The following is a 16776-nucleotide window of genomic DNA, read 5'->3' as shown; positions in this document are numbered from 1 at the left end:
TGATCTGAATGAACTGAGGACAACACTGCTGAGGCGTCCTCGTATTCGAGGGACTTGGCTATTCTGCACTGAAAAACACAAGGCAACAAGGCAACAGGCAGCAGGCAACAAGAGAGGTTACCATAAAAGGTGTGTGGGTGCACAATCACGTGGTTAATTCAAACAATTATCTTATAATTAGTTATTCTAAATTCAGTTCGAGTTTTCACGCCCTAAATTACTAACCACGCAATAATAACAACAATTTAAGTGCCTTCAAGGCCACACAATACAACCAGGAGCTGTTACATAATAAGCCATGGGGAAGGGGAAGAAATGCAATAAAGTAAATCCCGACAGAGCAATAAGTCTGACATAAATAATAATTAAAAGAAAAATAAAAAAGATGAGTTTCAGGGTTACCGAACATTTGAGCTTTGACCAGTTGGTTAACCCTGAAAATTGGTAAAGAAAGAATGAACAGAAGGGTGAGTGTAGGAGGAGTTCATTGGCTATTGAAAATAAACCCTAATTTAATTTATAAGGCAAAAATAAATAAATAAATTTTAATCAATAAAGAATCAGAACTTAGCTTCTCGATTGATGTGGAGCGTAATCGGAAGAACCCTGATGGTAACCCTGAAAAGCTGCACAAAGGAAATTTTTTAGTGCATGAGTGATCTAGACAAATCTCACAAACCCTGATTTAGGGCACAAGTTAACCATGATTAATAAAATAATAAAAACCAAATTAATTAATTATTGGTTTTCAACCTAATTAATTAAATCGGAAAAAATAGGTTTTCGATTAAATTATCTAACCTAGTAAGTAGATTAATCAATTAATAAAAATACTAAACTAATTAAATAATTAAACAACTAAATTAATTTAATCATTTAATCAAATAAATAGAAAAAGAGTCATTAATAATTAAATCAAATTAATTATTTAATTATAAATTAGATATTAAAAATAAATGATTTTATGAACAAAAAGAAAATTTAAAAGAAGATTAAAAAGAAATTTTTTTAAATAAAACAAATAAACAAATTAGTTATTGAATAAAATAAAAAAAAGATAACAACTCAGCTTATGATTCAGTGAGGTGGAGTCCTTGAGGGTCCATGGTGTGTTGCGTCTTCATGGTCGTCAGATCTAGAGTTGGTGTTGATCCAATGGTGGATACGAGAGGAGTACCATGTGTGTTGATTAGTGAGGAGTGCTGGATCGTTGACTCAAGCCTTTGATGAAAAATAATAACAAGGAACATGAAGGCTAGGGATCAAACCCCACCCTCATATAGTCACTGGCGCCTCCCACTTGCCATCCAGCCAGATGCTTTTCGCTGTTTAACATTTACCTCACCAATAATAAAAACAAACATTAGAATTCTGAAACGAAAAGAGCGCGCATCCAGCCAGTTTGAATCGCACCAACAAAACACTGCCACCTAATCATCTTCTTCATCCTTCATGCCCAGAAAGTTTGCTACGGTTTAGCTTCCAACTTGCTGCGATTTTTTTCATGGCCAAAACCTTTTAAATCAAAACTCAACAAAAACACCATATAAATTCGATTATAGAACATGATTCGATTACAAATCATCTCTCGGACTCAATGATATCATTGGTTTTGGCTAATTCTCCCTAATTCCGGAATCCCTAATTCAAAGCTCGGGTGACCTAGCAATGGTGAATCTCCAAACCTGCAGCGAATCTTAAATCAAAGCATCCAGAAACAATGTAAACATGAAGATAAACACAAATACACAAGTAAATCACGTTTATAGTTTGTGAAGTTGCGAAATCGAAAATAAAAAAGTCACGCAAACCGTGAGTACATGGGACGTGATTCTGGATGCTATAGGCTTGGGAATTGATCTGAATCGCTTCAATACCTCCCAAGGATTACGTTTTGATGATCAAAAGCTCTTGAATCTTCCTGCAACTGCAAAACCGATTTCGAATTTCTTAGAGAAATTTGAAGCCTTTGAGTGAGTTCCTCTGGCCACTAATCCTTGTGAATCCTCCCTTTCGTCTCAGCCACTTTTGTCTACTTATATGGAACCTATTAGTTCAATATATTTGAACAAAATCCTATTGAATCAATCTATTGAAATTTGAATAAAAATCAATTTTGAAACTTTCCACTTTTGGTCTAAATTTGATTCAATCTTTTCAATCATCATTAGTACGAATTTGATCACATATAATGTCTAATTTGGTGATTGAGTTTGTTAAAATAAGACTCTCCAATCAAATCTTTGAATTTTTTTATTAAATTATTTGATTTATATCATTTTTTAATGAATAAAATCAATATAAAATCAAATAAAACTCATAAACTCGTGGTACTTGGATTGGGCATCTTTGATTACTTGAGGATCAAGATTGGATCATAAAAAGTTGGGCCTCTTTGCCAAGAAATCCATTTTGAGGCCTTTTCTTTCACATTTTCTTCCTCAAAATTGTCCAACTTTGACAAGACATATCTCCCTCAATTTTTAAGATATGGAGGAATTCTAGGACTTTTTTGGAAACCTCAAGATGTCTTATACAAGCCACTTTGGGAACTTTTTCCCATTTGAAGAATTTATCTTGATGATATGGGCTTTGACAAAAAACTATTTTTGGGTGACTTTTAAAAAGGACCTATAGTGTTTTGATCCATATCTCTCAAATGGTGCATTTTTAGACCTGGCATGTGAGAGACAAAATTGTAGGTAATTAAATTTCCTTCAAAATGAGCTTTGGATGGAAAATTTATGATGTTCCATGGGGGAGTTATGGCTGGTCAAAGTTCAGTTGACTTTCTCCTATGAAACCCCTAATTTAGAAACTTTTGAATTTGTTGATTTCTGATCTCTTCTTGATGAACCATGATCAATCCTTGATCAAATGGTGAATGATACTTCAAAATGAGGTTGTTGACAAAAAAATCAGGAGTTTTGACTGTACTTTGACCACAGTTGACTTTAAGGTCAAACTAGTCGACTGTTGACTTTCTGAGCAATTGAATGGTCAATCCTTTGAATTAGAGCCTGAATTTTGTCATGGGGGTAGTTTGAAACATCATAAGCCATATGAGATGCCTTGGAGCCTTTGGTTCATTGATTTTCTTCAGGAAACCACAAACCCTAGTTTCTTGAGCCTTTGTTTAGGAGGGATGTCTTTTAACCTCGCACTTTGATATGAGTTTGAACCAGAGGAATAGGATGGGCAAATTTTGGGGTATGACATGGGGTTACTTCCTTGGTGATCCCATCCAGCAGTTAAAGGAAGTCTTTCGAACATCTCAGCCATTTCTTAGTCATACACTGCCCCGCACCTGAGACACATAAGACACTCTGTTTCAGATTTGTAGCAACGTACCAAAAAACCTAAAAGACTTTCTCCTGGCCTTAGGTATACCTTCATCAGTTGGCTTATTTGCCTCCAATTTCCTTGAGTTTTGGCACGTTGGGCTCTCTCATAATTTTCAGCAATCCTTCGACTCAAGACAATGGAACATCTAGGGCACACCAGCATTTTCTCAGAGTTCTTCTTGTGGCATCTCTAGAGATATTCTCGAAGGATTTCATTGGACTTTGGGTAACCATAACTCACTTTCTCTTTCTCCATCATAAGGCACCTTTCTAGTTCCTCCATTTCTGGCGCTGGTTGGTTCAGATCCACCATGTTAACTCCTAAGGCAGGAACTTCAGAAATCTTCACATTCTCGAACTTCATTCTAAGGCCTTCAGTAGCCTCATTCATCTTTCCTACAAGGCATTCAGTAGCCTTTGGTTCAGACTTTTCTGCAAGGAGACCTTCGACATCAGCGTTGAAGGCAGTGTTGTTAATGAGGCTTTTAGTATCCTGCTTTCCAGTTGAGACGACTTCCACTTTCTTGGCTTCATTGTCTCCAACTTCGACCATGTCCACCATGTTGATCTCTATAGGTTCAGTATAGTTGGTATCTGAAACATGGAGGGGATCAACATCGACTTTCATATGGCTTTTGACTTTGTCAGCAAATTTCAAACGTCCATCCTTAATAGCATTCTGAATAAGATCCCTGAAAAGAAAACATTGTGAGGTTTTATGGCCCCGAAAACCATGATATTTACAGAAACCTCTTTTCTTCCGTTGTTCTAAGGGAAGAATCTTAGTATTAGGAGGAATTATCATTTGACCATTTTTTATCAACAAATCAAAAATCTCATCACACTTAGTGACATCAAATGTGTATGTTTTCTTAGGAAATTTATCATTCTTCTCTACTTCGACAGGATTTTTGTCGTTCGAAGGTGTGAGCATTTTACAAGAGTATGGTGGTGCCTCTTTTAATTTATCCAGATCTACTTCGAATTCCTCAAAATCATATGAATCATTGAAGGTTTAGAATTCTTCTCCTTCAGCTTCGACATAAGCCACCCTTTTTTTATAACTCTTATTTGCTATGACTTTTTCAGATTTTAATCGTTCGACCTGTCGAACTCTATCTGCTAGTTGGGCCATATCCCTTAGATACTGGGTATCTAATTTCTTTCTAATAGAGTAATCTAGCCCTCATGCGGCGATTTCGACTAGTTCATGCTCAGGCACTACTGTAAAACATCTAGATTTCAATAATCAGAACCTATTCAAATAATCATCTATAGGTTCAGTAAAATTTCTTTTAATGCTGGCCAATTCCTTAAGACTTATCTTAGTCTGTCCCATGTAAAATTGCTCATGGAACAATCTTTCTAGATAAGGCCATGCATATATATAATTTGGTGGCAAAGTAGTGAACCATGTAAATGCATTCTTTGTCAACGAACAAGGAAAATATTTTATCCTCAAGTTTTCACTATTCGTCAAATCCCCTGCCTCAGTTAAATACCTGACTATATGTTCGACAATTGATTCACTAGTATCCCCTAAAAATTTTGTAAACTTAGGGATTTTACAACCCCTTGGCAATTCAGCTTGTAAGACAAAGTCTGCCAAAGGAGATGTACAATTTGGGCGTCGAAGCCCTATGTTCATGCCATTTTGGGCCATGATTCTTTCGATCATGGTAGTTAGGTTATTTTCAGCCACCATGTTATCTTGTCTAACCCTATGGATTACTTCATCTGCATTTTGATCTCTATTAACCATCACTATTCTCCTAGGTTGTTCCTCAGGGGCCTATTGTCGAATCTCTGATTGTTCTACCCTTGCCCCCATGTTTCTTTCGACGACATTTTGTCTGGGTGGTTGAACTTGATTAATGGTTGGTTCTTCTTGAGTCCCTACAGTGTTTTGCCTACGTCGAATTGATGGTTGGGGAGCCCCAAAAAAAAATTCTATACGCGCCATTTGCGCTGATAATTGTTTATAGGACTGGGTATTTTCTTGGTTAGTTCTATTGACATTTTGGATTAAAGGGGAGAAGATTGTGTTCATTTCACGAGCAAGAACTCCAACCATATCATGGTTGCTAGCGTCCATTTGTTGCTTAAACGTTTCTTGGTTATTAGTTGTTAATGTAGGCATTTGGTTCGAAGGACCTTGGTTTTGGGCACTTCGACCTACAACGCCAACATTTTGTATTGGTGAAAAAGTAGCCATATTAGGTTGTGTATATGTGGATATGCCATTATGTAATCCTGCCATATAATAGGATGGAATTCTATATGGTTGTTCCCTCTAAGGCCTGAAATTTTCAAACCCTGATGGCCTAGGGGTTGTAGGTTGTGCCTGGTTTCCAAGATATGTTAAAATAGGACCACCCTGAGTATTTGATGGAATATCAGAGGTATTCATAAAGGGAGGGACAATAGTCAAACTAATGATGGGCGTAGTTCCTATGGACACTAGCATGGATTTTTTTGTAGTCATAGATCCCGAGGATGTGGGTATGGCCTGAGAATTAGGCATATTGATCGAAGCATTGTTCGAACTTGCAACGACCGTACCTGACCCTTGTGGAGGATTTTGTCCTCTTTGATCATTGGCCACATTAGCCATTTTTCTGTTATATTTTTTCTTAGGTATTGGTTGTGAACTGTTGGTAGTTTTACCACTCCTAAGGTTCATACAATGTCTTGGTATGTTCTTAAAAAAGGACAATAAATTACAAATGAAACTTATGAACTTATAAACTTTTTCGACACCGTTCCACTGGGCGTGCCAATTTGTTTACCGTGATTTCTAGTAAACAACTGCTAGTCTTCCAAATTATTAAATGTATTTTGGTAACTTGCAGGATCGACTAGATTGATCCTAGGACATGTGTCTGAAAGTTTCTATTTTTAATAACTGAATTCATATTTTAAAGGGATATTTCGAATGTGTAACTAATGTAAAGGCAATACAGTATGTAAAGATGAAATTCAAAGAAAAAATACTTAAAAGGCTTCGATGATAAATTTAAAAGACATGACTCGAAAAAAATTGTATGTAAATGACTTGAATTTATAAAACCTGAAAGTAATATAAAATTACAAATGGTGTTACATGTACATTCTCAACAAAACTCTTTCTCTTTCACTTGGTACTTGAGCGATTTTTGAGTGATTTGTACAAAATAAACACCCCCAAATCCTACCACTAAGATCCTTATTTATACTAATTCGACCCTAACGGTCATACTCTAAGGAAATGCCATGTTGTCCTTTTGCATGTACTTCGATTCACTAATGCTTCCACGTGTTTTTATGACTGAATAGATCATTTTGAAATTCGAACATTCTCGCTCGAAGTTCTGATATGCGAAACAATGTGACTTTGCCAATCGTGTCTTCAAAATATCTCGAAATAAACTAAGTCTTTTATTCCTTCCACTTCAAAGATATTACAATTCATGCCTTACTTCAACTGATAGAGAATTTTCAACGTAAAGAATCTAAAAATAGCCTTACAAAGCTATTCTCCCTTCGAAGCATAAAGCTCTTAGAACATCTCGTGTCTACTTGTCGAAATCTCCAGCTAACAGACTGTTACTTGAAGCTAAACAATCACCTAGGCTCTGTTTGGTAAGGCATAATTTTGAGCTTATGTCTTATAACGTATAACTTATAAGCTCATATGACAATTTAGACCTGTTTGATAACGTTCTTTTCATCACTAGATTATAGCTTATTTTTCAGACGCTATTTCAAATAGCGTTTTAGCTTATAGCTTATCATTTTTTTTCTTTCTTTTTTATCCTTATATTTTAGCATAAACTCATTTTTATCCTTTATAATTTATTTTAATTTTAAATTAAATAATTATGTATTAAATTTCTTTTATGTCATTTTACATTTATAAGTTACTTGAACCGCTAATTTTACCAAACACTTCAATTAGCTTATCAGTTATCAGTCTCAACCATCAACCATAAACTATAAGTTATCAGTCGTCAGCCATTAGCTATAAGCTATAAGATATCAACTAGCTTATCAGTCAACCACTATTTTTGCCAAACAGACTCCTAGTACATTGCACTTGCAGTTTTTCAATACAATAATTCTAATCATTAATAATTTAACATTACTTTCTTTCTCTCAAAATCAATTCATATTAAATAGTAATAAAATTGTAGTCTATGTGTGCTAGTGTTCTTTCTCTTTGTCTACTTCATCTCATCCATCATTTTTATAGTGCTAACCTTGCTTACACCTCTTAGTTCTCATCCAAATCTTGAAAAAAAAAAGAAGAGAAAATCAAATATTATTAAAAAAAAAAAGCACAAACATAAGAAGAACAAATACAAGCTTAAAGCAACCTTACTAATAACGGGTTTTATTTATTTAATATTTATCGTTTAATTTTTATTCTTAATAATTTAATTTTTTTATATTTTTTTTTTATATTTAGTGAATTTTATTTGTTTTATATTGAGTGAATTTTATTTGTTTTATATTTTCTCTTTTAATTCTGGTGTTTTATTTTGAATAGAAGAATGTCAACACAAAAATTTGAATTAGAAAGTTTAAAATTGAAGAAAAAAAGAATTGAATCTTAAGTTAAATCACAAAAGGGAGTTTTAGATAAATTTATCAAAATAAACAAAAAAAGGTAAATTTGATGGATTAGATTTATTTATGGAACTATAAATTTTAAAAGATATAATAAAAGTAGAAAATGATAGACCAATTGATATACTTAATTATATAATGAGATTTGATTCTTTTCCAAATGTGTATATTGCTTACAGAATAATGTTAACAATTCCTATAACTGTTGCATCTACCATGAGAAGTTGTTCAAAATTAAAGTTAATAAAATCTTATTTAAGATCACCAATGTCTCAACAAAGATTAAATGGATTGGCTTTATTATCAATTGAAAAATAAATACTAAATAAAATCGATTACAACAATTTAATAAATAATTTTGCATCTCAAAAAACATGTAAAATAAAATTTTAAATAAAAATTAATTTTAATTTAAAAGACCTCATTTTAAGATTCGTCTCAGATCACAATATGTATTGGGTCGGCCCTGGTTTACATGGTGTTGAAGACTTGATATTTAAGAATGTTCTTTTTAAAGATTCAAGTTTAAATCATCTTTAGATGTTAATAATTTATGTGTTAGACTAATCCAGATAAGAATAAAGCTTTGACTTCAATTAGAGTTGAATAAATATAATTTTCATAATTAAAGGATTAAAGGAATTGGTTTTATATTTAGTATTTCAATTTTCACAATGCTCTCTAATTAATATGATTGGCATCCTCTGAATGAAAGTTATACAAAAATAGAGTTTGCAAGAGAGTGATTGGCTTCTAAAACAAGAGAAGTTCAAGGTAAACCATGAAACATGTCATTTCCAAAATACAAGGAAAGCCTCTTATTCCTTCATCACTCTTATCATCTTTTCTCTTTCACCATCTTCTTCTGTATGAAAAATATTGTTAAAACAATAAAGAAAAGTTTCCATTGCTACAAGTTCATGTATAATAAAAAATGGAAACCGTAAATTCTACAATAATATGCACAAGTCCTCCTCTTAATACTCACAAGAGTGTGTGGCAGCATGGCAACCCACTTTCTTCCCCCACTCCTCTTATCTTCCTTCAGGTCTCTATTATTACTATAGTCACACAATTCTTGGATATTTGTCTCAGACCCCTAGGACAAACCTCTCTTGTTTCTTATATTCTTGTAAGCTTCTTATATTTAATCATCATCATAATATTATTTATTTCCTATTAATCACATTCGTCTGTGTTCAAAAAAGGAGTAGCGGCGCAATTTGTTAACAGTTTGCCTTGTATTTTAATATAAACTTTATTAGTAATATGTATTTATTACTTTACTATATAACTAACATTCTTCGTAAACTGAATAGGGAGGATTGGTATTTGGTCCATCAGTTTTGGGGCACAAAGAGACGCTGACAAAATTCTTATTCCCTATGAAAGGTTCTCTAACACTCAATACAGTGGCAACTTTCTTTCTCGGTTTCTTCTACTTCATATGTTGTGTAAAGATGGATACAGCAACAATGTTGAAAACAGAAAAACAAGCCATCACAATTGGTCTTTCGGTTTTCCTATTCACATTTATAATCCCTCTTGGAATAGCTTTTGCATTGATCAGTTTTGTTGCCATGGACAAATCTCTCATCGAGGCTCTCCCTTTAATAGCCATCTCGCAAAGCTTAACCGTGTTCATCAGCATATCAGTCCTTCTGACAGAGCTAAAAATCCTAAACACAAATGTCGGCCGTCTGGCATTATCATCCGCGATGTTTACCGATGTTTTTAGTTTCTCTATAACAGTATTTATATTTGCAGTATTGCAGGTTAAGACTAGTAATAAGAGTATGCTGACACTAGTATGGATTCTTCTTTCCATTGGAGGACTCATTGTTTTTATCATATATGTAATGAGGCCGGTTATGAAATGGTACATTGCACGATTAAATGGAAAGCCCGTCGGGGAACTTTGCGTTGTCAGTATCCTTCTATGTGTTCTCTTCGCTGAATTTTTAAGCGAATTCATTGGGCAGCATTATGTAATGGGAACAATATTTTTTGGCCTAGCTGTTCCTGAAGGGCCTCCTTTAGCATCGACTTTGATATCGAAAATGGAAACGCTTACTTGTGGTTTTATGTATCCAATATACCTTGCTGTCAGTGGATTGCAGACTGATATATTTAAAATCAGCATTCACACTACTTGGATTATAACTGTCGTAGTGATGGTCTCTTTTTTCGTAAAGATTGTTGCTGTTATGTTGCCAGGCTATTATTACAATGTTCCCATGAGAGACTGTTTTGTGATTGGGCTTCTTCTCAATGGCAGAGGTATCGCCGAGCTCGCGTTATACAATGTCTGGAAGGAAGGCAAGGTAAATCGATATTTCAGCGCAGCTTTCTGTCTGTTTGCCTTCTATTTTTGTAAAAACTAAACTTCTATAATATTGAAAAATTGTTTAATATATCTAAATTTTGATGATACTTAAGAATCTCTTTTTTATGGCAGCAACTAACAGGGCAACAATTCTCTTTATTGGTTCTGACCCTTCTACTGATAAATGCTATTATAGCACCACTGGTAAAATTCGTATTTAACCCTTCAGGCCAATATCGTGCTGGAAAAAGATGTTCAATATTACATATGAAGCGAGATTCTGAGCTCCGAGTCATGGGATGCTTTTACAAGAATGAAAGCAGTCCAACAATGTTCAACATCATAGAAGCCTCATGTGCAAGCATAGAGAGCAATGTTACTGTTATAGCACTTCTCCTTGTAGAGATTCTCGGAAGATCAAGGCCTCTTCTCGTCGCTCACCAACCGCATGATACGCTTCGGACAACAAGGTGTTATTCATCTCCCCTCGACAAAGCATTGAAGCAATATACACAGTTGAATGAAGGATGTGGGCATGAGGAATCATTCACATCGGTCTCCGACTTCGACACAATCCACGAGGACATCTGTCGAATATCCCTCGACAGAATAGCCAACATTTTGATCATGCCATTCCACAAAAAATGGGAGATAGACGGAACCGTCGTGGTAAACAATAGAGCAATCCAAACAATAAACATTAAAGTCCTCGAAGGAGCGCCTTGTTCAGTCGGAATCCTAATCGACCGAGCTATATTAAGCGGTTCTCCGTCGCTAATATTAGGAAAGTCCGCATACTATGTAGCAGTAATCTTCATTGGAGGTCCAGATGATTCTGAAGCACTAGCCTATGCTAGTAGAATGGTTCGACACGAGTGTGTGAATGTATCAATTATTAGGTTCCTTATATTTGGAGAAGAGAATTCAAAAGATAGAAAACGTGACAGTGATCTTATATCCGAGTATAGATATTATAACAACGGAAATAGGAGGTTTGAGATAAGTGAAGAAGTTGTGAAAGATGGATTAGAGTTTTCTTCTATAATAAGAAGAATAATAGATTTTTTTGATTTGGTTATTGTAGGGAGGTCACATTCACAATCAGTTTTGTTACATGGACTAGATCAATGGAGTGAGTGTCCTGAGTTAGGTGTGATTGGGGATATGTTGGCTTCACCAGATTTTGTGACAAAGGCATCATTGTTGGTTGTGCAACAACAGATAATGGGAGGGAGATTCGCTAAACATAGTGTTATGCCAAGTCCAAGGGATCAGGCTGCTGTACGTGATGTTTCAATGGATGATTCAACAATACCTTCTTGTAGTATTTCAGTGGGTAAATCTGACATATAATATAGATACATCTAATTTATTAGTGCTATGTATAACAATCATGATCATCTCCAACACCTCAAAATATAACAAAGAAAGTAATATGGAATTATACACATACCCAGAGTACCAAGGAACCATGTCCAAAAAGTAAGGCTTCAAATGCTTCTTCTTCACCTTCTCAAATTCTTTAACAGAGAGCGGGTGAGCGAGAGCCCAACTGTTGATTTTTAAAACATAAAAAACAAGACATTAAGATAATGAAAAAACAAATTGATATAATGATTATATTAATGTATTATGAAAATGTGATTTCCCATAGTAAATATTTCCTCAGTGTACTACTGTTCCTAGGGATCATGGCACTGTTGTGCATTGCATTTTGCAGGGAACTATGGCCAGAAAATAGTTTCGCAAAAACAAAACAACTATAAATAATACAAATTTCATTGGGATGACTAGACAATATAACAAGAACACAAGATCAAGTTAAAAACATCCCAAGAAATTCAGGCGCAAAATTTCATTTATGTTCAACAGCAGTCTGCCAAATCAAGAACAAAAACTGGCATATTCTAAAGTTTTCACGTGACTAACTTTAACTTCTACCGGAGTTTAATATTAGAAGGATTTTACAATACAACTTCAATACTTTGGACCACGTAAAACAAAAAACCATACTAACATACAGAAATATAGCAATGTTTAGCACATAAAAAAGAATTACTCACCCTGTTGACCTTTCAACCACATAGTTTGCAATGTAAAGCCCAATAAACATAGCCCAAAGTAAGTAGATGGGGGAAATCTCATCTGACAAACCAGGACATGAACCATTGCAGGCTATCTAAAACATTAAAATAATTCTTGCATCACAACATGTAAAGGACCACTACAGACAAAGATACACAAGATTATATAAATTATAATAAGAAACACAATGGATGAGATATATATTTTCAAAAACAAAGATAGATTCATCCTCATATCCACCCCCGTTGACCGAAAACTAGGAAGATGGTACACTGCAGCCACTAAAATCCAGGTTATGTACGTGCAAGTGGATGCCATATCAGTTCTAATCTTGTAGAATCTGTCAGATTCACTTGTATCACTCCTAGAGTGTGTTCGATCTTCTCCTCATAATTCGACAACACCATGTTGTAAGGTTTGACATCTGTATCGAACATGCCAATCCTTTTTATCATAAACTGGGGCATTAGGTTAACAGGTGCTCCCCATCTACAAGGACCTTATTTATTCCTACATGTTCGACCCTAGCCCTAATATATAAATGCTTCAAGTGATTTCTCATACCCTGATCAGGTCTTTCGAAGAATGCATTTTGTTCTTCGACCGCTCCATTATTAAGCACATAGTAACAAACTGGTTTGTGCTTTGCCATTTCCTCTTCATCAGCTTCCTCACATTCTTCGATTTCTGTTTCCTGGTAATATTCATGGGGTAAGACCGACACCACATTGCAGTTTAGATTAACAGATGACACCCCATCAGATTCGAAGTCATCTGTCAGCATCTCCTCTTCCTTTATTGGATTTTCCTTCACCTTCTCATTCACCATCTGTGTTTCTGAAGTGAATAGCTTTCGACCTACAGGTGGCTTGCTTGGACTTGCCGCTCCAAAAGGGAATTTGCTGCTGCTGGATTCTTCCACATCCCTCGACTTCAATTCTCTTTCAGCTTCCTTCATCCTCTAGTGTCGCCTCCACTGAGATCTTGACATTGGATATTTTCCTTTGTAGTTTTCCAGCCTGTATGCCTCTCTCTTCGACGCTTGGAATTATTTCCTGTACGCCATTGCAGTCCTTCCTCCTTGGTCGAAGCTTCTCCATTTTTCTCTTCCTGCCTTAATCTGAGTCCACCTATCAGTAGGCACATCAGCAGGGAGTTTGAAGGTAACTCTCCTTGCCTTGAGATGAGGGTTATCTTGTCTCTTAGATATTCCTCTTTTTTCGAAAACATACATGTTGGGGTGTAATACGGTGAACTGACTTTATCGAAATGTACGGTAAGCAAGAGTCGCCACCGACTTTTATTTTATCCAAATTAATGAAAGGCTAAAAGAACAGAAAAAACCTTTTTAAAAGATAACTGAGTTCGGGGGGTAATTTATACAAAGGGAAGGTGTAAGGCACCCTATGCATCCATTGTTTTCCATGGGCTCTTAATTGCTTTGCTCTTTTTGAAACCAAAAGTTTAGAAATGTAGAAGAAGAAAATAAGGACTTTAGCTCGTAAATGAGCGTAGCCTTATTGAAGTTTTTTTAAAGAAAAAGGGTAGAAAAGGAATTTAAATCAGAGCATGCAGAGGACACCTCAGCATTTCGTTCGCCATAAGACTGTCCCTGCCATAGAGGGACAAGTGGTCTAAGGGAAGGATCAGAATAGCCATCATTATTAGGCAACCAGAGGACACTGAAGGATAGAAAAACACTTAGAAAGGGGGGGTTTGAATAAGTGTAGCTTTAAAATTTGTAAGATAAAAACAATTTGCACAATGATTTTTATCCTGGTTCGTTGTTAACTAAACTACTCCAGTCCACCCCCTTGGAGTGATTTACCTCACCTGAGGATTTAATCCACTAATCACACGAGATTACAATGGTTTTCCACTTAGACAACTTCTAAGTCTTCTAGAGTATACTGATCACAACCTGATCACTCTAGGAACAATCTGCTTAGATACCCTCTAAGACTTTCTAGAGTATTCTGATCAACAACCTGATCACTCTAGTTCTTACAACTTAATGTAAACAAATTCTAAGAGTTACAATGCTTCTAATAAAGCTGTTATCACAACTGTGATTTTCTCTTAAGTTTAAGCTTAATCTCACTAATATATTACAACAGCAATGTAGTGAGTTTGATGATGAAGTTAGAGAGCTTTTGATTTGAACAACGTTTGTGCAAGTTGGTTCAGAGTTCGTAACCTTGCTTCTCATCAGAACTTCATATTTATAGGCGTTTGAGAAGATGACCGTTGGGAGCATTTAATGCTTTGCGTATTCCGTACAACATTGCATTTAATGTTTCACTCTTTTGTCAACTACGTCGAGCCTTGCTTTCACTATGTCTACTGACGTTGCCTTTAATAGCTTTCAACGTTCCTTTTGTCAGTCAGCGTAGCCTGCCAGCTAGTACTTGCTTCTGATCTGATGTTTGTGTGAACAACGTTTGAATATCATCAGAGTCAAACAGCTTGGTGCAGAGCATCTTCTTGTCTTCTGACCTTGAAGTGCTTCTGAGCGTGATACCATGAGAACTTCAGTGCTTCTGCTTCTGATCTCAAGTCCTTCTGATGCTTCCATAGACCATGTTCTGATTCTGCTTGACCATCTTCTGATGTCTTGCCAGACCATGTTCTGATGTTGCATGCTGAACCTTCTGAGTCAGTGCTTCTTGCGCTGATTTTGTGCATACTCTTTATATAATTCCTAAAATGGAAATTGCATAGTATTAGAGTACCACATTATCTCATACAAAATTCATATACATTGTTATCATCAAAACTAAGAATATTGATCAGAACAAATCTTGTTCTAACAGACACCTCAGCATTTCGTAGGCAACTTCGATGGACGAGATCATATTAGCGAATCGAAGGCAGCATCATTGGGACTTATGATCTGAATGAACTGAGGGCAACATTGATGAGGTGTCCTCGTATTCGAGGGACTTGGCTATTCTGCACTGAAAAACACAAGGCAACAAGGCAACATGCAACAGGCAATAGGCAACAAGAGAGGTTACCATAAAAGGTGTGTGGGTGCACAATCACGTGGTTAATTCAAACAATTATCTTATAATTAGTTATTCTAAATTCAGTTCGAGTTTTCACGCCCTAAATTACTAACCACGCAATAATAACAACTGTTTAAGTGCCTTCAAGGCCACACAATACAACCAGGAGTAGTTACATAATAAGCCATGGGGAAGGGGAAGAAAGGCAATAAAGTAAATCCCGACAGAGCAATAAGTCTGACATAAATAATAATTAAAAGAAAAATAAAAAAGATAAGTTTCAGGGTTACCGAACATTTGAGCTTTGACCGGTTGGTTAACCCTGAAAATTGGTAAAGAAAGAATAAACAGAAGGGTGAGTGTAGGAGGAGTTCATTGGCTATTGAAAATAAACCCTAATTTAATTTATAATGAAAAAATAAATAAATAAATTTTAATCAATAAAGAATAAGAACTTAGCTTCTCGATTGACGTGGCGCGTAATCGGAAGAACCCTGATGGTAACCCTGAAAAGTTGCACAAAGGAAAATTTTTAGTGCATGAGTGATCTAGACAAATCTCACAAACCCTGATTTAGGGCACAAGTTAACCATGATTAATAAAATAATAAAAACCAAATTAATTAATTATTGGTTTTCAAGCTAATTAATTAAATCGGCAAAAATAGGTTTTCGATTAAATTATCTAACCTAGTAAGTAATATAATTAATTAATAAAAATACTAAACTAATTAAATAATTAAACAACTAAATTAATTTAATCATTTAATCAAATAAATAGAAAAAGAGTCATTAATAATTAAATCAAATTAATTATTTAATTATAAAATAAATATTAAAAATAAATGATTTTATGAACAAAAAGAAAATTTAAAAGAAGATTAAAAAGAAAGTTTTTTAAATAAAACAAATAAACAAATTAGTTATTGAATAAAAAAAAAGATAACAACTCAGCTTATGATCCAGTGAGGTGGAGTCCTTGAGGGTCCATGGTGTGTCGCGTCTTCATGGTCGTCAGATCTAGAGTTGGTGTTGATCCAATGGTGGATACGAGAGGAGTACCATGTGCGCTAATAATAACAAGGAACATGAAGGCTAGGGATCGAACCCCTCCCCTTATAGTCACTAGCGCCTCCCACTTGCCATCCAGCCAGATGCTTTTCGCTGTTTAACATTTACCTCACCAATAATAAAAACAAACATTAGAATTCTGAAACGAAAAGAGCGCGCGTCCAGCCAGTTTGAATCGCACCAACGAAACACTGCCACCTAATCATCTTCTTCATCCTTCATGCCCAGAAAGTTTGCTACGGTTTAGCTTCCAACTTGCTGCGATTTTTTTCATGGCCAAAACCTGTTAAATCAAAACTCAACAAAAACACCATATAAATTAGATTATAGAACAT

The 16776-nt window shown here is 35.2% G+C and overlaps 1 protein-coding gene across 2 annotated transcripts; it reads left to right on the top strand.

Annotated features, from left to right (window-relative positions):
* The first annotated feature begins 8843 nt into the window (after positions 1-8843).
* LOC131656157 (cation/H(+) antiporter 15-like) lies at positions 8844-11631 on the top strand. 2 transcript variants are annotated; one of them, XM_058925917.1, is made up of 3 exons: positions 8844-9000; positions 9272-10276; positions 10411-11631. In XM_058925917.1, the coding sequence occupies exons 1-3, from the start codon at positions 8887-8889 to the stop codon at positions 11629-11631; spliced, it is 2340 nt and encodes a 779-aa protein (XP_058781900.1). In that variant the 5' UTR covers positions 8844-8886. The 2 variants fall into 2 exon arrangements, with proteins under 2 accessions (XP_058781900.1, XP_058781899.1); XM_058925916.1 differs by having other exon boundaries at positions 8844-9084.
* The last annotated feature ends 5145 nt before the right edge of the window (positions 11632-16776 follow it).

The sequence above is a fragment of the Vicia villosa genome, linkage group LG3 (assembly GCF_029867415.1).
Source record: "Vicia villosa cultivar HV-30 ecotype Madison, WI linkage group LG3, Vvil1.0, whole genome shotgun sequence".
NCBI classification, from domain to species: domain Eukaryota; kingdom Viridiplantae; phylum Streptophyta; class Magnoliopsida; order Fabales; family Fabaceae; genus Vicia; species Vicia villosa.
The sequence above is the reverse complement of the archived record's forward strand: the minus strand, read 5'-3'. Positions and strand labels throughout refer to the sequence as shown.